Raw genomic sequence first — 23211 nt, 5'->3', positions numbered from 1 at the left:
GGCTGATCTAACCTAGTCACGTTTTCTCGTTGTACCACCACTCGGTGGGTAGTGTGATCATGTTCAACAAAGGCAATGTAAGGCCCACTTTTATGCTCTAACCGTGTGATGGGTCAAAGTTGGCCATCTCTTATCGACGGTTGGATCTATGGTCAGATTTGAAGGTTGTCGTCAGATTTGAACACTGAAGTTGTGCCATGAAGATTATTGATGATTCAGATTGAAGGAAAAAGGTGTACAAATGGAAGCCAAAAAGGGTAGGTAATGATTAGTTGATTACGTTCTACATGTGTGGCATTCAATCCAATTGAATCCTTTTCCCTAATGTGTATTTGAAGTTCTTCTCCCTGTCAAGATGGATACTAGAAATGAATCAAAGAACAATGTTATGTTTGCACCTGAGATGATGCATTTCCAAATCACAACAACTAAACTAAATAGAACAAAATATTTACGGTGGGCCACATCTGTAGAGGTCTTTCTAACCGAGGAACGAAAAGTAAATATCTAACTTCCCCCAAACCTGATACAACTGCAACAAATTATGATGATTTGGTAGCCGAAGACACGCAAATTTAGGAATTTTTGTGGAACAGTATGGAACCACATATTAGCATGAATGTTATCTTCTTCAAGACCGCCAAAGAAGTCTAGGATAACTTGAAGAAGTATTTGAGCAAGAAGAATCTCACACGTATGTATGAACTCCTACAGAGTATATTTTCATTCCATCACAGAGATAAGAGTCTGGGGAGTACTATTCTGCCTAACAGGGCATGGGAGAAGAATTGAATGTGTATAAACCAATGTCAACCAATATTAAGATTTAAGACTAGGGGTTTCATGTTGCAAAATTCCTCTCTGGCCACCGTCCCAAATTCGAGCCGATGAGATCACAAATTCTTGAAGGGAGTAAGATCCCATCTATCACATAAACATTCGCAAGAATTCAAAGTACAATCAGTATAACCACACAGAGCTCCTCATCTGATCGGTATGCATTTATCTCTGCATCTAGCAAAGGAGATGGGGAGAGTAGTGGCAGTCAAGGTCGAGGTCAAGGTGGTCGATTTAGAGGTAGAGAACCACAGAGATGTCGTGGAGGCAGAAATACTTGGGGTGGTCATAGCATAGATTTTGGAGGTGGTCGTGGTCGTGGTCATGATAATCAATACTGCACACATCGTGGCCTTAACAATCACACAGTTGATACTTGGGACCTAGTGGGAAAGCCCTCTTGGGCTAATCAAGTCCGTTTAAAGGATGGTTCTAAAAGGCATGTGAACAAGTCTACCACTCATGCTAAACCAAGTACTTCAGGTGACAATTACGATGTCAAAGGAAGAATATGCCAAGCTTCTAAGAAATCACTTCACTCATGCCTCTTCCTCTATAGCTACTTTTGCTCAGTCAGGTACAACATGTTTTACTTCCTCTAACAATTTCCTATGGATTATTGACTTTGGTGCTTCCGATCGCATGCTTGGTAAGCGTAGTCTGTTGTCTCAATTAGTTCAGTCTTCATCCATCCTCTCTATGACCCTAGCTACCCTAGCTAATGGTAGATCTACCAATATATTTGTTGTTGGTACTATCTATCCTACCCCAGAGCTCCCATTATCTTCAATTTTGTATATTCCTAAATTTCTTTTGAGTTTGTTATCTGTCAATAAACTAACCGAAGCCCTAAATTGTTCTATCAAATTCTATCCTTCCTATTGTGTTCCAGACACTAAAGACGAGGAAGATGATTAGTGGAGGACATGAATTAAATGGACTCTACTATCTCGATCGTGGAATAAAGGGAATTGAAGCAACTTTGCAGACCAACGTTTCACCTCATTTCAGGCATAGTCACCCATCCCTGAATAGTTTAAAGAGTCTTGTCCCATCTTTGTCAAGTGTGTCTAGGTTAGAGTGTGAAGCTTGTGAGTTAAGCATCATAAAGTGTCTTTTCTTTCTCGTGAAGATAAAGTCAGGATAAACCATTAGTACATTTAGATGATTGGGGTCTAGTTCATGTTTTTTGTTTGTCTGATTTTAAATATTTTGCTATCTTTGTGGATGATTGCTCTAGAATGATATGGTCATACTTGATGAAAGACCGTTCTAAGTATTTACATGTTTTAAAGAATTTCATATGCAAATGCAAACTCAATTTGATGCTAAAATATGTATTCTGAGATCTAACAATGCTAGGGAATATAAGTCGAACTTCTTTCATTCCTATCTTTCCTCCCACAGCATCATTCATTGAACGTCATGTGCACACATGCATCAGCAAAATGGAGTTGTGAAGCGTAAGAATTGTCACTTACTTGAGGTTGTTTGAGCCTTGTTGTTAAATATGAATGTTCTAAAAGGTTTTTGGAGTAATGCAGTTTTAACTGCATGTTATTTGATAAACAAAATGCCTTCATCAATCTTTGGTGGAAAATTTCCTTTTTCTATCATAAATTCCCAACGTCAGCTCTTTCCTAAAGTTTTTTTGTGTGTGTGCTGCATACATCAGTTTGACCATGTTTTTTATAAATTCGAACCCAAAGCCGTAAAATGTGTTTTTTTGGGTTACTCTTAGACTCAACGAGGTTACAAGTCTTACAATCCAGTCACTCGTGGGCGGTATGTATCAATTGATGTCACATTTTTCGAGAGTACTCCATACGTTTTTGAGCGAGAAAAATCTTTACAACTTGAACAAGGCTCTGTCACCCTTCCTTTGGTGCCAGACACAACTTCATCCGTTAAGCAAGTTCATGTGTAACATTCATGCCCTTCTCCACTACAGTTCTACTCCCTGTGTTCCAAGAAAGGTGATGGAGAGCATACCAACATGTCCTCTATCAATCAGGCCACCCTACCTAAAGATCCTTCTCTTGAGTCTTCACCAATACAGCCCAATGACGAAGATCTGCCCATTGCTCTCCATAAGGGTATATGTTCCCGTACCAACCATCTGATCGCTAATTTTGTTTCTTTTAATGGCTTATCTCCTTCTTTTCGGCAGTTTACTGTCTGTCTTTTGTGCCTATTCTTCGTTCTATCAAGGAGGCTCTTCACGATAATGGGTGGAAACGAGCATGTTATGGAGGAAGAAATGGCTACTCTTCATCAAAATCAAACAAATGGTAGTTGAGTTACCTACAGGGAAATGTGCAGTAGGGTACAGATAGGTATATACTGTCAAGTACAATCCCGATGGCTTAGTGGATCGTTTAAAGGCTCGACTAGTTGCATAGGATACACTTAGACATTAAGGGTTGACTAATCTGAGACCTTTTCCCCCGTGGCCAAGCTTTATTCCGTTCATATGGCGATCTCCATTGCTGCTTATTTAGACTGGCCTCTGCAGCTACTTGATGTGAAGAACATGTTTCTTCAAGGTGATTTGCTTGAAGAGGTGTATATGGAGCAACTGCCTAGCTTTGTTAATCAGGGGGGGTCTAATAAAGTTTGTTATCTAAAGAAGTTAACTTATAGGTTAAAACAATCTCCCCATGCGTGGTTCGATAGATTTTGTGAGGTGGAACTTCAGTTTGGGATGAAATGCAGTCAGGCAAATCATTTTGTCTTTGTCCGTCGAAGCATGACTAGAACTATCATCTTAGTTGTATATGTGAACGATATTATTGTTACTAGTGATGACAATACAAGTATCTCTGAGTTAAAGAAGTTCTTGCATAAACACTTCTGCATGAAGGATTTAGGCTATCTTCGAGACTTTTTGGGTATTGATTGTGACAAGGTTGAAGATGGTAATCAACTTCTTATAGAGGAAGTATGTGATGGATTCGTTAGAAGAGGCAAGTTTGTTGGGGATAAGCCAGTTGACTTTATGGATATTAATGTGAAGCTGAGTATAGATGAAGGGAATTGTTTAATGATCCAGGGAGATACCGTCGGCTTGTTGAAAAATTGATCTATTTGACAATTACATGACCAGATATCACATATCTAGTCAGTGTAGCGAGTCAATTTATGCAGGCTCCTCAGGTGTCTCATATGAACTTAAAGGGAACCCCTAGTTGTGGAATTATTTACAAGCATAATGGACATCTTCGAATAGAAGATATTCTGAAACGGACTAGGTTGATTCCGCCTATGATAGGCATTCGACCACAGGTTATTGTACGTTTGTGGGAGGCAACTTGGTTATGAGGAAAAGCAAGAAGCAAAATGTTATTGCACAGTCAAGCACAGAAGTAGAGTACAAAGCTATGGCCCATGAAACATGTGAACTCATTTGGTTGCAGACATGAATGTGTAAGCTTGGGTTCGTGGTGGATAATACCGATGTGGTTGTACTGCAATAACCAGGCTGCATCTCACATTGTCAACAATCCAGTTTATCACGAAAGAACCAAAAACATTGAAGTTGACTGTCACTTCATTCAGGAAAAGGTGGCTAACAAGGAAATATACATGTCGTATGTCAAGTCCCAAGATCGTAGCGAACATGTTTACGAACGCTCTCTGTCATGCTCATCTAGATCAGTTCTTTGTCGAGTTGGGTATTATGCTCTAGCTTGAGGGGGAGTGTTATTTGTCCTTATCTTGAGCACGTGTGGATCACATGTGAGGTCCACAAGTGTGCCACGTATGGTGATGAGTGGTCCACTTCTTATACTTGGGATCCATGTGTTTTGGATTAAGTTTTAGGCCCATGGGCCTTAGTTTTTAAGGGATTAGGAGGGGTAATTTTGTAATTAAACATCATTATTGTTAGCCCTAACCTAATAATACAAGGGGTGAGGGTGTGAGAGCTCTTAAGTGCTCTCTCCCTCTCTTTTCCTTTTCTCCCATCTCTCTTCTTCTCTTCTCCAATCTTCTCCCTACGATTCTACAATTGGAATGCCATAGTAATGCCATATTGCAATTTGGATATTGTTGAACTTGAACTAATGCAAATCATACTCTATTCTTCAAGATAGGTGTTGGTATCACTGTTGTCATTGTTTGTGTTGGTGATATTATCATTATGGGAGTTGATGTAGAGGGTATTCAGTTGTTGAGGAAGTTCCTAAGTAAGGAGTTTGATATTAAATACCATAGGTCTCTTGGATATTTCTTGTGCATAAAGGTAGATCAATTGCAACGAGACATCATTATTTCTCAAGGGAAGTATACTCTAGATTTTCTACAAGAATGTGGTCATTTCGGAGCTCAACTAGTAGATACACCCAGAGTTTTAAGCATCAACGATATTGGCCGATATATCTCACGATATATCTTGTATCCCACCTGTGCGATATGAAAAACACTAGTGGGATATATCCCACATGTTCTATCCAGTGAGCATTTTCGATTTTCAGTCATTTTTTTCTATAAATCGTGTTAAATAAGTGTCAAATTGTTACATATCCATGATTTTTCACGTTTTCCATGAAAAATCATGGATTGGGAGCTTCAATTTCTAGATTTGGAGGAGATGGGCCAAGTGGCGGAAAATTGAAAAAAAAAAATCAAAATTTTCCAATTTCTCGCAAATCAGTTGCAATCTTTGTGTCCAAACATAAAATCAAACATGTATGTAACCTGATCTAGTGATTCTTCCTTTGCTTTTGAATGTATTGCTTGTGTTTCCACACATCTTCTTACATGTATAAATTATATGAATAGACTTTGAATATACTTGCATCAATTTAGTTAGACAATGCATAGATTAGGACCCCATACAAAGAAAACCTATTAAGTTATCGCGTGTGCATTGATGTCTTTTTTAACAATCACTGAAGTTTCATTGAAAATTTTGATCAATTTCTCAATGTTTCCCCATGTATCCAAAACAATGATACATTATGCAATACAACAGATATATCCCACGCGATAACCAATATGTATTTGTATCCCAGGGGTGCGATACATGACGCGAAACCGATATTTCGAACACTGGATACACCTATTAAACAGAATCATCATCTTCAGTTTGATAGTTGCAAGTTACTACTTGGTGCAGGATTATATCAGCAGTTAGTTGACAAGCTCATATACTTGACAGTTACTAGTCCTAATATCGCTTATGCAGTCAATGTTATTGACCAGTTTATGTATGTGCCTCGTACATTTCATTTGGATGCTGTCTACAGCATCTTGAAGCTTTTTAAATGGATCTCCTAATAGAGGACTCTACTCCCAAGCATGGTCATACTTGTGTTAAGACATATACAGACATTGTTAAGAAGGATCTCTCATAGACCGATAGTCTACTATGGAGTTTTGTACTTTGGTCGGTGGAAATCTAGCTACATGAAAGAGTAAAAACTCATTCTAGTGCCAAGGTTGAATACCATGGCTCATGGGGTGTATGAATCCCTTTAGTTGAAGACATTTTTAGCCGAGTTTATCATATCCCTATGACTCTTCCAATGAAATTCATTGTGACAATTTCGCCACCATTCACCCTTGAAAAGAAAGAAAGAAAGAAAGAGGGGGGGGGCTCTTTGGCATTTAGCTCTTCTCGCCACCCCATGGTCTATCTAGGGAGAAAGGAATAGTAGATGTTTCCAGAATGTTTCTTCAAAGACCAGAATTGTTTTGATGCAGGACTAATGCATGAACTAAGTAACATGTGAGATCAAATAGCCGAATTAAAATATTTAACAAAAAAACACAAAAATCGCTATAATCATCACAAATATCATGAAAATCAAAAGAAAACTATGCATAATCCCAACCTAAGTTACCAACATCGTAACACAAGATCAATAAATAAATAAATAAATAAAAACTATGATCTAATGGATGTAAGGACATCCAATTAGCATAGGTTATAGTCTATTTGAAAATAAGAAACCTAATACAACCTAAGGTGAAAATTAGGGTTTGGGTAATTTAGAAAATTAGGAATTTTAGGTTTAGGATTAGGGTTTCGGGGATGGAAGAAAGGGGTGTTGATATAATGATAGTAGGAAACCAAAAAGAGCAGGTAGGATTCACACGTGTGGCCATACGGTCACACGTGTAGCATGGGAGGATGGATTTAGGTCGGTTAAGGTTTGGATTGTGGATGGGTATGGGAAAGTAGGGGTTGGAAGAAGACAAAGATATGTGATGGAGATAATGAAGAACTTGAAGAAAATACCTAGATGGAGAAGAAAAGATAAGATGGTGTGGGGATAGATGGAGACATCGTACCTTTATTGATGAAGATTAGCCTCGCACCAATCTTCCTTCCAAATCGCATGGAAGTATCTTCAAATCGCATGAAGATGGGAGAAGAAAGCAAGAGCTTTTTCCTCTTCTTTTTTTAATCACAAAATCCAATGGGGGGAAGTCACACACCCCTCTCTTTTTATGGATCCAAGAAGTTTCAAAAATTACAATAATTCCCCCGTCTTGTGAATCTTAACGAAAATAACCCTAGTCTAAATAAAATCAATCAAAACACTCATAATGCGTCCAAATATAAAATAATAAAAAACTAAATCCTAAAAGATGATAAAGTCTAAAACTGATGTGGATGATCAACGATCAATAGCCCGATCATGTAATCCATACGATCCAATGGCCCGATCGTCGCGTCCCTCCAATCTAACGGTCTGGATCACTCCATAAAGTAGCCCATTTGCATCTTCCTAGTGTGGGGTCTTCCAGATGCCCACACATGCACATGGGGTCTTTAGCACGATCATGGGTACTCGCCTAGCCACAAGGAAATCAGTGCGGCCCGCCTCCTCTGACATGCACGTAAGGGTGTACGTGACATGATGTCCTCATCATGTTTCCTCTAAGGTTTCTAATTCTAATTGTGGATTGGGCTTCTTGTATCTCTCTTCTCTAAAGGATTGTAATTTTTCTATTCTTTTCTTTCCCTTTTTTTTTTTGTAAAGGCAATAATTTATTCGAAAAAGGCCGAAGCCAAAGAAAACAAAAAATAAAAAGCAAAGAAAAGAGAAAAATGAATGAAACTAGCTTACAACTTTACAAGCAATCGCCCACTCCATTACATTCAATTTAGCCCTATTAAATACTTCCACTACCTGGCTTCTTCGATTCCAAAAGAACCTTTATTCCTCTCCTCCCGCACAACCTAGATACTGGCCAACAAGGATAACTTCCATATTGCCTTCCCTTCGTTACCAGTTCATCCCCTGTGCCATGCCCTAAAGAAGCTTTTTATAGATCCTAACATAACCCAAGATATTCCAAGAACTTCCAAAAACTTTTCCCATATGACTCTTTCAAAAGAACAATGGAGGAAAAGATGATGCACCAATTCTTCATCTTGCATATGCATCAGACATAAAATCGGTCAAGACCATCCTTCTCTTTTGAAGATTATTGATCATGAGCACCTTATTCCTTGCCATAGGCCAAGCTAAAACCGCCACTTGGAGGGAAGCCCTATAATGCCACACAAAAGTTGTTTGGCTTAATTCTCTCACCAAAGAAAGCCCAAACGAGAAGTAATAAAATGATTTAACTAAGAATTTCCTAGATGTATCTTTACTCCACCCCATAGAATCTCGCCTCACCCACCAATGGCTTAACCTTTTGAAGCATTCCCAATGAATTAATCATTGCCTCCACTTCATCTTCCGATAAATTCCTTCTACATAAAGGCATCCCAAGAGGCAATGACTGGATTGGATTTCAGTATACCCCTACCACAATGGACTGAGCCTCATAGCCAGCCATTAGTAGCAACCATCAAGCCATGGGTTCAATCTCACAGCCTACCCACCAAAAGATATGCCAACTTCATATACACAAGTTGTCACTGAAGATTCTGGGCTTTCTGCCTATATTGAATCATCAGAGTCGCTTCTCTCAGGCTCACCACCGTTCATTCTTGCCTCCTCCGGAGCCTCTGGCTTCTATGGCTTCTACATAAAGGAGCTCAAATCACCTCATTTCCTACGATAGAATAACAACAAACAACCGGGATATTCAGATCCATCAATATTCTAGCCAAATTAGGGAAAGCTTCTTGAAGGAGCTAATTCCCCCAACCAAACATCAACCCAAAACCGAATACTCTTTCCATCCCCTAAAGAGAAACCCACCCCCTCCTCAAATTGCTCATTTAGCCTTGCTATTGCTTTCCAAGCCCCCGATGCTTTATATGAAGAAGACACTCTAAACCTTCTACCTCCTTCCTCTATCTCACATTTCTTAACAATGACCTGTTTCCATAAATAACCTTCCTCCCACCAAGCCTCCATAGCCATTGCCCCAAAAGAGCGGAGTGCATCAATTCCAAACTTCTTATGCCTGCTCCCCTCTCTTGAAAAGGCTTGCAATCCTCCTCCGATTTCATTAAATGGAATTTATGCTTTTCTTCGACTCCTTGCCATAAAAATTCTCGCCTAATTTTTATCAAACAATCCAAAACTGATATTGGGCATCTTGGCACTCTTTTTTGTTTCAGATGTAGCCAGGTTAAACATTTCACTTAACCTCATGAGGAAGGAATCAAATGAGGTAGCTCTACTTTTGGTGAGAGGGCTCTAATCACCCAGATTTGTATATTGGGACTTTAGTTGGCCTTTGATTTTCAACAAGATGTTTTCTTTGATTGCTTGTTCAAAAAACAAAGTGCAGCAGAAGAAATTTAAATTTATATAAAAAAAAAATCAAAATGCAAACTTCAATTGACAAGTGAAAATATAGAAGCATCCAAATTACATAACCGAATGTACATGAGTTTCTCTATCAAATGCCAAACATCAAATTGAGTTGCTCTAAAATGCAGAATATTTAGTACGTTTACATCCCTTACATAAAAATAAAATAAAATAATTTAAATAAAAAAAATTAAAAATTAAAAAAAAAAGCCCTAACATCTATAAGTAACAGTCAATGGGGGAAAAAATCCATATAATTGCCAAGGCCATTTCTACTTCTAATTGAACCTTATCTGCAGATGATCCTCCCAAAGATGGTATCCCCTGATGAATAATGAATTCACTATCAATCACACCAATTTTCTTTGTCCGATCCCCCTGAAATTCATAGGTATATATCATTTAGCACATACATGGAAAGTGAAGGAGGAAAGATAAGGAGCAACCAACTACAGCTACATACAGCCTGCAAGTTTTGAACTCCACTGAGAATATGTACAATTATATGCTTTGTTTACAATCAAGCATAATAGCAAACTGTATACAAACGACACAGGACTGATGCATGAAATAAAGCTAAACTTATCTGAATTCAGGGACATGATAACATTTTTTCTTTTATTATTAGCCCTTCCAGCACATATTAAAAAATAGAAAACTTGACCACCAAAAAAATTTGACATTTCCATCACCTGATTGCAATATTAAATTAACTGTAATTGGTCTATTGCCCTGACCATCAATTCGCATAATCTGATATGTGCATCCATAATCAAACTATATGGACAACAAGCCTCACCTGAGCACAATATCCAAGTTTCATGTCCAAGCCCCATCCATGTATCAGATCGTTCTGCAAGAGATAGAAGGGAACATTCATTAAGTGACTGCTGCAATTTAATGAAAATGATGCCATTCCTTAAACTCACAACAAAATAAACACAGCATGCTTTAATATGAACATAGAGAAGAAGGCACATTTGTAAGAACAAAAAAAAAAAAAAAAACGCTAAAACTGGGAAGAAACAGATCAGTAGACATCCAATGAAAGGATCTAGATAAAGTCAGGTATGCATCAATACTGACTATATCGTTAAAAATATATTATAGTCACCAGCATTTCCTCAGTCCCAGTGTATAATTCAACAGGATTTGTGAATGTATATGCACTAATGAATTTATTTGCATCTTATGGAGCTGAGATCAGCATAATTTACTCAATTTATTTTATTTTATTTTCAATTGTTATCAGTAACCATAATAGCTGGGACAAGGCTATTATGGTGTTGGTGGTGGTGGTGGTGATGTTTATGATGAATAAACCATATGTCCCAAGTATTGCCTAATTAGAGATCTCACACCATGTGCTGTTCAAGCTTCAAAGTCTAAACAACACATCTGACTTCATCAATAAAGGGCTTGATGTTTTTTGTAGATCTGACTTCCTGTCAAATGCTTTCTTATTAATCCCCACCATTTCTAGCAAAGTTATTCCACACATCAAAGTCTACCACTAACCTGCATCTGTTGGCAAGCAATATCCCACACTTCAATATATCAGCATCTTCGCTGAGATCAATATCAGATCCTTACCATATTCATAGACACTACCAACCATTATACTTAACAACTTAATTCAGAAAATAGAACCGGTCTTTGCGGATCCCATTGAAATGATTAGTAAAACACCAGTATACCTTTTCTGTCAGCAGCAAGTACCAAATCTCTAGTCCTTGTATATTCATTAACAAGATTAAGTGTCTGTTTAATGAATAAACAACAACAACAAAATTGGGGACTTGAAATAAAATCAGTGGATTTGATTTTATTTTTTTGTATTTTTATGATTGACACTTGAAGTTCGAGTTGGAGCCTGCTCGCCTCTTCTCTCCTTTTTATTTGTGACCTCTACTTCTCCCTTTCTCAGGCAGAATCTGCAGTTGATCATCTCCCACCGCATCATCAATCAATATAAATAAATAAATAAATAAAAATAATTTGTTGAAGTCTGTTCTCCCTTAACCACAAAAGCCCCATAGCCTAGCTTCTTTCTTGACATCACAAGAAAATGCCCAGGCTCAAACTTAATGGATGACTCCTGTGTTGGCACCTCTCCCCTGATTAGACACGTGTAGATAACTGCTGAGGGCATAAACCAGTTCAAGATTCACCCCTTCATACTGAGGACAAACAAAAGCTTTGATTTAAGGTATCCAATCAATGAACCGTGAATATGTTCTTGTTTAAATAGAGGACTAACATGGACTGCAACTTGTAATAGAAAAGGGTTCAAAAGAGTGGAGTCTAGAATTAAATCACGTATTAGTATCTGAGAGAACGACAATTGGGGAGTTCCATAGAGAGATGCACAATACCGTACAGGGGAGAAACAATTGCTAAAACGTGGTTCAGAAGAATCAAAACTAAGAATCTACTACAGATACCAAAATACCAATAGAACTTCTAGCAAGTACCCAATAAAGACGTCTGCATTTCCTTGACAAAAGGCAGATGAAAGATTCATTAAAACCGAAATTTTTGAAGTTGAACCTGGATGAGATGCCACACACAACGCCAGGCGGCTCGAGAAAACACAGGTGCCATCCCTTCCACCCATCTGTGCAAAATATAAATTTGTCAGTCATCAAGTTCACATAATTTCATAGCAAAACACTTTCAACAAACAGCCGCTGATTAACATTTTGCAAAGATGCTCATTATTAATCTTAGAAAATGACATTAACACACTTTAGGAACTATACCTAAGCTGGTAAGTCAGGCCATACTGGAAACAGAAAAGGAAGCAAAACATCGGTGAAAAACAAAAAGTCTTTTGTTTACAAGTAGAAGCATAGGTTGTGGTTTTCATTTTATGAGATCCTGGCTACAACAAAGTGTTAAAACAATTAACTCCAAATGTATCTAGCCAAAGTAATATCAAGAAACCCCATTAAGTGTAAATTTTGTGCACCAGCTCTGTAGAAAAGGGCCAGCCAAAGCTGATAGGTTAGTCATGTCAGTGGGTCCACTAGCAACCATTGGCACCTGGAACCCAGCAAAAGGACTGCCAGGAGTCCTGCACCCTCATTATCCTACAAATCCATCATTTTTTTTCTTTGTAAATTAATAAGACCAAACATCCAAGTTACAAATTCATTTCTATAAAAACCCATACACCTTCATGTGTATGGTCAAGAACATATAATTTCAGTTCAGCTCCCATATAATACTTCTCAGCCTACCTAAGTTCCAGTTTCCTGAATTACACTTGCTTCAAGGAACCACCACTGATTACACCCAGCTTGGTAGCTGAGCTAGTAGTGAACCAGCTCTCCCAATGTGTGGTCTGGGATCAAGTCTCTTTAGTATTGCATTCAGGGGAGTGGCTCTGATGCACTATGTGGAGAAAAAAAAAAAAAAAAGGACAACCGTTGGTCCAAATAATTGAATGCCGCCGCACTCAAACCATCACAAAGGGTGAATGGGATCGATCCAATCCTAGAGACATTTTTGTTTTCTTTGGAAGATCTATGAAACATAAAACCACTAGTTCAAGCTGTAGTTTTTGTCAAATTTCTAGTTAAAGAATACCATCCAGACCACATCACACCATTAAAAAATGTCAAAAGCACCCTCCTCATGCACTCACTTTGGACCACCTTATCACAACAATTAAGGACTCAAATAGTCTCCAGCATGATACTGAAAGTGTATTAGCTCAGGGCCCCCTACATTCCTTGCAGATCAAGAAGAACAAGAGTGATGCGGGGACATGTGATGACCTAATCCTAAATGCATGTATAATCAAGTTAGAGAATGTTCAAATAAATACACCAATTAACTAATTGTTTTCAATCAAAGGGATTAAGTAAACTTCAAAACAAAGATGAGGTCATTCCGTCAGGATCATGCCCCTTATCATAAAATCGTGTAAACAGTAAAAAGGGAGGACCTAGGGATATGAGAATATCCCGGATCTAGCATAAGTCAATCCACAATTAAGTTTGGATCTAATTCTACTGACTAGCCATCCCTCTTTTCCGTTTAAACTAGAAAGGGGATATCTAGAGAAGAACAAAAGGGGTGAAGAATGAAGGGTTCGAGATGAAAAAAGTACAACGTCAAAAAAAAAGAATGATGATGATTCTTACCTTTTCCTACACCTCGAAGATCTAGAAATAAAGAAACCTGAAATCGGGGTAGAATCCTCAACACCCAAGGGCCAATCCTAAAACCCTAATCTCTTGAATAAAGAGAAAGAAAATAGACGATTTTCTATTCATTTAATAATGATGAAAATAGGGTTTCTCACAATGCATATATAAGCTATGGAAAACGTAAAAGTGCACCCAAGCCCCTGAAAATAAGAAAAATAACAAAAAAAAAAAAAGACGAAAAGTAAAGAAAGTGCAATAAAGCCCCTAAAATAATGAAAAGACCAAAAACGCCTAAAACTAAAACACTCATGTGGTAGGGTGTGAAATCCAACCCATGGATCTATGGTCAAGGTACGCTCATGCCGCTCCTGCACTCGTAGCGTGTCAGAAAATGGGTCCCAATAGACCCAACGTCCATCCACATCAACTCCTCCAATCCAATACTCTGGCGGTGATGCCTCGTCCTCTGGTACACTCTAAAAGGTGCACCACTGATGTCTGCATCAATTCTCCCTGGGTAGGAAGAATTCGTTACTGGCGAAAGTGAACTCCTGTATCTCTCGGGCAAATCGAGGTCGATGCGTTGCAGCTCTACCTCTGTGATCCAAGAGTTATCTGTAATGGGCCTGTTCCTCCATTTGACTAAGAATTTCTGGAAACCCCCGGAGCGAGCGGAAACCGCCTCGAAGTCCAAAATTTCCTCTACCTCGTCTCTTCTCGGTGCAGGTGGAAGAGAAAGCAAGATGGGTACAGGAAGATCAGGCCGTGGCCAAGGTCCATATATAGGGAGGGTCTGAGAAGAAACAGGGGAACCAGTGAATAGAGGTAATGGCTCGTGAAAGGAAACTAGATCTTCCATGTTAAATGTAGAACTGATGCCCATGGTAGCAGAGATATCAACAACATAAGCATTAGACCCCAACCTTTTCACAATTTTATGTGGGCCTATGCTAAGGGCATGAAGCTTCTTCACGGATCAAGGTGGAAACCAATCAGACTTAATACAAACCATGATGTCATCTCCATGTTGAAATTTTCTAAATCTCCTGTGAGTGTCAGCAGAAAGTTTATAATGTTCAGTACTTGAATTAATCTTCCTCCTGATCTCATTATGCAATGCATGTATATGTTGGGCGAAAGACTCTCTTAACACTGAAGAACGTTGTGGGGTAGCCATGGGGATCAAATCTATGGGGGCTCGGGGTCTAAGACCTGAAACAATTTCAAACGGGCTCATTCCTATGGACCTATTCACTGAAGAATTATACGTGAACTCTATTGTGGGAAGAGCAGTGTCCCAAGTCCTGTGGTGGTCTCCAACCAGACATCTTAACAAATTCTCTAGGCTACGGTTCACTACCTCTGTTTGACCATCTGACCGGGGATGATATGTTTAAGAAAACTGAAGCCTCGTACCCAAAAGATGCCAGAGAGTCTTCCAAAAATAACTAGTGAACCTAGTATCTCTGTCAGACACAATGGATCTAGGTGCTCCATAGAGTCGCACAACCTCCTGAAAGAATAACTTAGCAACATGGGAGGCATCTGAGGTCTTATAACAAGGTAGGAAATGGGTCATCTTAGAAAATCGATCAACAACCACGAGTATGGAGTCATACTTACGAATAGTCTTGGGAAGCCCAAGCACGAAGTCCATACTGACATCTTGCCACGAGGCATGTGGAACTGGCAAAGGAGTACAAAACCTGTATTTTGCTTCCTCTGCTTCGCCAGTTAACATGTCCGACACTGCCCTACAATCTTAGCCACATCTCGCTGGAGATTAGGCCAATAGAAACGATTAAACACAAGGACAACTGTTTTATCTCGACCAAAGTGACCTGCCATCCCTCCAGCATGCAGTTCCCAAACTAGAAAATTGCGGAGGGATGTTCGTGGGATACAGAGCTTGTCCCCTCTAAAAAGATATCCATCTGTAAGGACGAACTCCGCACTCCTCGAGGGCGGGTCACTAGACAATGACGCATAAATGATCCCAAAATCAGGACAGTTTGAGTACTGACCTTTAAGTTGCTCAAAGCCTATAACTTCAATACTAATGGACCACAGCGTCATAATACGATGACTAAGCACGTCAGTAACCTTATTCTCTTTTCCAGCCTTGTGCTTAAGCACAAATGTGTACTCTTAAAGAAATTGTGCTCACTTGGCATGCCTAGAGCTCAACTTCTTTTGAGAGCTCAAATATTTCAAGGCCTCATGATCGGAGAACAGGACGAATTCTTGCAGTAATAAATAATGCCGCCAATAGCACAATGATTGCACAACCGCATAGAACTCCTTGTCATAAGTGGAGTAGCGTTGTTTAGCCTCATTCAGCTTCTTACGGAAAAAGGCCACAGGATGTCCCTCTTAGCTTAACACTCCGCCTATGGCAATTCCTGACGCGTCACACGCTACCTCAAAGGCTTTGGTAAAGTGAAGTAGACGCATGACTGGTGCTTCCATCATCTTCTTTTTAATTTCTGAGAAAGCCCTTGCCGCGGCTTTAGTCCATTAAAACTTCCCTTTTTCGTATGCAATATGTGATAGGAGTCATAATCGAGCTAAATCCAAGGATGAACCGCCGATAGAACATAGTTAGGCCGTGAAAGCTTCGCACATCGTGTATGGTCCGCGGCTCATGCCAATTGACAATGGCATTGACTTTCCCGAGGTCTGCAGACATACCCTCTGACGATACAACGAACCCCAGGAAGATAACACAGGAGGTCAAGAAGGAACACCTCTTGAGGTTCACATAGAGTTTTTCTATGCGCAAGGCGTTGCAGACCTGCCTCAAGTGCTCGATGTGCTGGCTAGGGGACGTACTATAGATGAGAAATCATTAAAGTACACAACTAAAAACTTGCCCATAAGGGTCGCTGTACCTGGGTCATCACCCTCATAAACGTACTTGGGGCATTGGTTAACCCGAATGGCATAACCAGCCACTCGTATAGCCTGTCCTTCGTCTTGAAGGCAGTTTTCCATTCATCTCCCAGGCAAACACGAATTTGGTGATAACCACTCTTGAGGTCAATTTTCAAAAAGATAATAGAGGTGGCCATCATGTCAAGCATGTCATCAGTCTTGGGATGGGAAACCGATACTTGACAGTGATCTTGTTTATGGCTCTACTATCAACACACATGCGCCGCGTGCCATCTTTCTTAGGCGTAAGAAGCGCGGGCACGGTGCACGGGCTCAGACTCTCACGAATGAATCCCTTTTTAAGCAATTCATCCACTTGCCTCTTCAACTCAGCATGCTCAATGGGGTTCATTCTGTAGTGAGGGAGGTTTGGTAGGGTCGCCCCTGGGATGAGATCTATCGCATGCTGAATGTCTAGCATCGGTGGAAGCTCATCTAGAAGGTCCTCATGAAAGACATCCCAAAACTCCTCTAGGACCGGACAAGCATCCTGGGGTATCCCCATAGCAACCTCAGGTGTACTCTCCCTAGCCAGTAGAGCATACACCATAGTCCCTGCCTTAGTCTCTCTCTCAAACTCCTTAGCATCTATCATGTGGAGAGACTTCGACTGAAGCGCCCTTTGACTCTTAGGACCGCCTGAGGACGCAACATATTTAGCTCTTGTTGACGATTTGGGAGGGAGCGGGCTTAAGACAAGCTTCTTTCATTTATGCTTATATACACAATTATTCGTACGCCCGAATATTGTGACACCTTTGTCATAGAGCCATGGCCTTCCCAAGATGATATGGCCAACGTCCATCGTGACCACATTACACCACAACTTGTCCTTGTATGGTCCAAACTCAATCGGAACAAGGCATCGCTGGGTCACAAGAAAGGATGTCGCATCCACCCAAGAAACTCTGTATGGGTCGGGGTGAGGGACTGGCTTCAACCCCAGGTGACTAAAAGTAACTAGGGAAACTACATTCTCATAGATCCCGCTGTCTTTTATCACTTTGCAGCTCTTTTCTCCGCAATTGGCGTAAGTGTGGAAAATGATGGTTCTACACCAATCTTCACTTTCCTTCATCTGGGTCAAGGCGCACCTCACCACTGCAAGTGGGATAGTCTCCACAATATCATCCTCAACATCACTAGCCGGGTCAAGGGAGGGGATAATGATCTCCTCATCACCCTGGTCACCATCAACTTTATCTGCTACTTCTTCTTCTGTGGGGTGTTCGGAATCAGATAGTCACAAACCCCATCTGTTTAACCATGCCGAGATGATTCCAATGCCGAGATGACTTCGAAGACGAAAAGTAACAGATCAAAAGATTGCTCAATCGATCTAAGGGAGAGTATTTCAAATGAAAGACACGAGGAGGCAGATGATCTTCTCCTTGCAGAGCCTCAAGACGCAGAAGAAGGAGAAATACTTGCATCTTCTGTGAGAGGAGAAGACAGTAACTGGACCCAGGTGACCAGAAGAAAAGAACGAGATCCTAAGTTCCTGAGCAAGAAGAAGGATGTGGCCAGTCACCCAACTCTATTCGTTAAAGGGTTTCCAGAAGGATGGTTACCCATCAACTTCTCGAGAGCATTCGGGAGAGCTGGAGAGGTGATGGATGTTGTGCTCCCCAAAAACAAGACTAATGGGTCCCTCCGTGGTTTTGTGTTGGTGAGGATGGGTTCGATGAAAGAACATCACAGGGCGATCTAGATCCTTAATGGAGAAAGTCTCGGCGGCAACAAAATGCTTGTCCAAAAGGCGAGATATGGTCCGGAACTCAAACGCAAATGTAAACTCCAAGTATCCCAAAAGTCCCATAAGTAGTATTGGGTAGCCTCGAACCGACAGCATCAGTCGGGATCCATCGCATTCAAGGAGGTGGGATCTATTTCTTTCAAGGAGGCCCTTCTAATCTCAGGAAAACCCAGCATCACCCATCATAAAGATAGTCATCTTCGATCCCAGTCCAGTCACAGAAGGGAGGAAAAAAAGAGGAGACGAAGACAGAGCCTCCAGAGGTCGACACTATTCACATCCATCAAGAATCATTAGACAATTACAGGAGGGCCCTCAAGGATACAATGGTGGTTATCACCAAAGAAGGATCTTCGATTACAGCGGTAAGGACGTGGTTAGAGGAAATCCGGGGGTTATCAGCAGATGCATACGATCTAAAACCCATTGGTTTTAACGAGCTTTAGGTTACAGTGACTCCGGGTCTTAACACGGATTTCCTTCTAATGGCAGGAGCTCTTCATTCCGACGGCCCGGTACTCAATATTTTGAGAAGGGATCAGTTCTCAACTTTCGGTTTCGAGGAGGTATGGCTCTTAGTCTAGTCGATTCCACTAGAGCTATGGAACAAAGAGTTCTTTCTACAAATATCTTCTCATTTGGGAGATCTGATCGAGCTTAATTCCAAAACAAAATTGGGCGAAGAGGTGGGAGTCATCAGACTCCGCATCAGAAGAAAAAAAGGCACTCCATCGCCTCTGTTCATCAAAGTTGTTGCAGATGAAAGAACTCTGCTTCTGCCAATTCAACAAGAACCTAAGCATCATCCTATTGCCAGATGGGGTGATATTTGGAAGAGCAGAGAGAGGGTTTCCTCTCATCCTCAGACCGCCTCCGAGCTCGGTAGGGAAGAAGGTGTTCATTCTCAGAGATCTGCTGGAGCACCTAATTACTGCGAGTCACCATTTCCGAAGTCCCTCGAACTACCAATCTTCACACGTCGCAATCCTGCAGCTCCTCCAGCGTACGACTCCGATACGTGGCATCACACGATCGAAGCATGTCCACGAGTTTTAGACACGCTTCCACCATCGAGCAACTCCGCTCTAATACCGCCTACAATTGCGTCCATCTCACGTCGCAATCCTTCAGTTTCTCCAGTGTACGTCTATGATACGTGTCACCACGAGATCGATATGAGCGCTCGAGAAGTAGCCGCCATCGAGCGTCTCCGCGCTGTTTCAGAGCTGGTGTTTGAGACGAGAAGTCCTCCCAGATCTCGAGACTGATATGTGTCAAGTAGCAGCTATTGACACGTGTGTGAATACTTACGGGTTAGGCTCGGATTGCTGCCATGTCGAGCATCGTGAGGTTCGGTCGGGCTTCGATAGCCCCGATTCCCTTTTCGGGTCTCAAATCGTAGCCTCGAACGCTGACCTTTTGAATCTAAACCTTTCTCTGTTTGACGAACCTAGGCCCGACCATAGTATCATTCCTAGCATTAGCCCAAACTATTCAGCCGGAAAACCTCCCTCCATCCAATTTCCGTTCTTCTCTTCGGATCATGACCCTTTCGATAGAGGTTCTGCTCCTTCCCCGCTATCCTCGGAGAGGTCGGACTCCTTGGACTCTCATTCCCCCCGATCCACAACACTCTCAGAAGCGGACCAAGACCTAGCCGTTCTATTTCAAGAAGACACCAGTGAAGATATTATCGAAGCCAAACCTCTGCAGATGAGGGCAGGCAGTCCTGTAGTTGATATGGGAGGAGTCAGTATCGCTAACCAGGATTTGGTCAATCAAAAAAATCAGATCGCAAGAAATATTCAGAAGAAGAGATGGATCAGGGACGCACTGAGTCATATCGAAAGGTCAATTGGCCTCTCCTTTGGAGATCATTCGGAGGATTTCATCGCCTTATTTCATTGTATAGGACTCGGGGCCGTCCTATATCTCCATCCATTTCTCCAAGACATAACCGCCTCAAGCTTAACTCTAACAGAGAACTTCAAGGCCTCTGATCCGATCCTAATTCTAGTGTCGGGATCGACCTGGTTATAGCCAAAGTGGGTCGAAGGGGTAGATCAGTTTCTTAGATGATTATTTTATCCTGGAATGTGCGAGGGGTGGGTTCTAGTCGGAAGTGTAGCATCTTCAAAGATAAATGTTACAGAAGCAAAGCCAGCATTATTTGTTTACAGGAAACAAAGGTAGCTAATTTCAATGATGCTCTTATGCATTCCCTTTGGAAGACTAGAGACGTTAAATGGGTGGCCTTAAATGCTATTGGTAGTGTGGGAGGTGTCGTTATGGCTTGGAACTCCACTGTCTGGTCCCTCGACCACAGCTGGGTGGGTAAGTTCTCAGTTTCGATCCTTCTTAAAGATGCCAGTTCCAATTTTTTGTGCCTCTTTACTTTTGTGTATGGTCCTAATCTAGCGGACAGAAGAATCGATTTCTGGGAGGAGCTCAATCAAGTCAGGATGAATTTCAATGGCCCGTGGTGCATCGGTGGGGATTTCAACATCATCCGTTATACAGAGGAAAAATCCAGTGGGGGGAAAGTCTCTTCAGCGATGAGAGAGTTCTCGAAATGGATCAATAACCAGGCTCTGATTGATCTTCCCCTTCTTGGAGCTAGATTTACATGGTCGAATGAAAGGGCTAATCCAATCTGTGCGAGATTAAACAGATTTCTCGTTTCGTCAAATTGGCTCAAAGCTTTCCCTCTCATCTCCCAATCTCTACTTCCTAGGCCCACGTCAGATCACAGCCCAGTTGTCCTCAGCTCTATCGAGGACAATTGGGGTCCAAAACCATTCAGATTCGATATCTCCTGGCAAAAGATTGAGGGTTTTCATCAGATGGTTTCGGATTGGTGGAAGGGTTTCTTAGTCGAAGGGTTCGCCGGCTTCAGATTATTTAAGAAACTTAAGCTCCTCAAGGGAAGAATCAACAGTGGAAGAAAGTCGTTCTGTGTAAAAGACAGCTGGAAACTTCGGCTATTCTAGAAGAACTTCAAGCTATAGACTCAGCAGCTGAAGATGCTTCTATGTCAGCTGAGAGTTGGATCGAACGGACCAATCTCATTCATAGCTATTCCTCTAGAATTTTCGAAGACGAAATCTCCTGGAAGCAGAAATCGCGGAGCACCTGGGTTTCAGAAGGAGACAAAAACACGAAAATTTTCCACAACATTACAAGTGTGTGATAGTCAGGAACAAATTTCTGAAGAAGCAATTGGTTACTTCAGAAATCTTCTCCTCAAAGAGGACTAGTCCAGACCGAAGCTCGATCATCTCCAATTCGTCCAAATTTCTGAAGAAGAAGCCATTCTCATCAAAGCTCAGTTCTCAATTGTTGAAGTTAAGGAGGCGATCAGTTCCTTATCAAGTGACAAAGCTCCAAGCCCAGACAGTTTCCCGATATCCTTCTTCCACTCCTTCTGGGAAGTTTTACAGGGGGACATCATGGCGTTTATCTCTGAATTTCACGATAGGAGTTGTTTGTCTAAGGAGCTGGGAGCAGCCTTCATCACTTTGATTCCAAAAATCCCGGGTGCAGTGGCCTTGAAGGATTTCAGACCGATCAATCTTTTAGGAGGGCCTTACAAAATTTTGGCTAAAATCCTCGCTTCTCGTTTAAGAGGGGTTATGGGCAAGATTATTTCAAACAACCAAAGTGCCTTCATTCCAGGTAGACAAATCATTAATAGTGCTCTGATTGCTTTCGAATGCCTTGACTCAATTCATAAAGCCAAGTCCAAAAGCATCCTATGCAAACTAGATATTGAGAAGGCCTACGATCGTGTAGACTAGGAATTTCTTCAGTATATGCTGCAGAAGATGGTTTTCGGTGCTAAATGGCACAGTTGGATCAAGGAATGCATGGGGACAGCTTTCTTCTCAATTCTCCTCAACGGATCCCCCAAAGGATTTTTCGCTAGTTCCAGGGGCCTCCGTCAGGGAGCCCCTCTGTCCCCTTTTCTATTCTTAATAGTGGGAGAAGCCTTATCCAAGATGCTGCAAAAAGGTTTAGAAGTTGGTATGATCGGCGGTTGTCCTATCAGAGGCATGCCCCCCATATCCCACATTCAGTACGCAGATGACACCCTTCTTTTCTGCAAAGCCAATCACGAAAAGGCAAGTAATCTTCGCACCATTATTCGTTGCTTCAAGGCGGTGTCGGGTCTCAAAGTCAACCTGGCTAAATCCACTATCATTGGTGTTAACATGGAAGAGGCGGAGGTCTCTGAGTTCGCTGGCCTCTTCAACTGTTTGATTGGTTCTCTTCCCACTACGTTCGTTGGTCTCCCTCTTTGTGTGGGTAAGCCTCCAAAATTTCTGTGAGATAAAGTCATAGATAGATTCGATAAACACCTCGCCTCTTGGAAATGCAAATATCTATCTATAGGGGATCGTCTCACCATGATCAAAGCGGTCCTCTCCAGCTTGCCGCTATACTTTGTCTTTATTCAAATGTCCGAAATCAATCATGGATAAGCTTAAAAGTCTAAGATGGGATTCCCTTCGGCATGGCAAGGGGGACAAGAAAAACTTCCATCTGGTCGACTGGAAAACGGTGTGTCTTCATACTCGAGATGGTGGTGCTGGTGTTAGAAATCTGAAGTTGATGAACCGAGCCCTCCTTAGTAAATGGACTTGGAGACTCGGGTCTGAATCCGGATCCCTGTGGAATTCCTTGGTTAAATGCAAATATGGTCATTCAGCTGGAGGGTGGTGGACCAGAGATTCCGCAGCTTACAAAGCTTCAGTGTTATGGAAAGGAGTGCTAGAGATGAAACAGGTAGTCCTTAATG

General features: G+C 41.2%; 1 protein-coding gene across 4 annotated transcripts in view; it reads right to left on the bottom strand.

Moving 5' to 3' along the window:
* LOC131242852 (uncharacterized) overlaps window positions 1-23211 on the bottom strand; it is a 47109-nt gene that overhangs the window by 6000 nt on the left and 17898 nt on the right. For 3 of the 4 annotated variants that reach the window (XR_009169748.1, XM_058241768.1, XM_058241769.1), the window contains 3 exons: window positions 12117-12183; window positions 10366-10419; window positions 9855-9944 (listed from right to left, as the gene is read on the bottom strand). Coding sequence is in view for 3 of the 4 variants with exons in the window: in XM_058241768.1 (XP_058097751.1) it covers window positions 9855-9944; window positions 10366-10419; window positions 12117-12183 (211 nt within the window). In the remaining variant the exon portion in view is untranslated. The remainder of the gene's footprint in view (window positions 1-9854; window positions 9945-10365; window positions 10420-12116; window positions 12184-23211) is intronic. The other variant, XM_058241770.1, reaches the window with a different exon arrangement.

This window comes from Magnolia sinica, chromosome 4, assembly GCF_029962835.1.
Source record: "Magnolia sinica isolate HGM2019 chromosome 4, MsV1, whole genome shotgun sequence".
Taxonomy (NCBI): Eukaryota; Viridiplantae; Streptophyta; class Magnoliopsida; order Magnoliales; family Magnoliaceae; genus Magnolia; species Magnolia sinica.
This window is presented reverse-complemented; position numbering and strand designations above follow the sequence as displayed.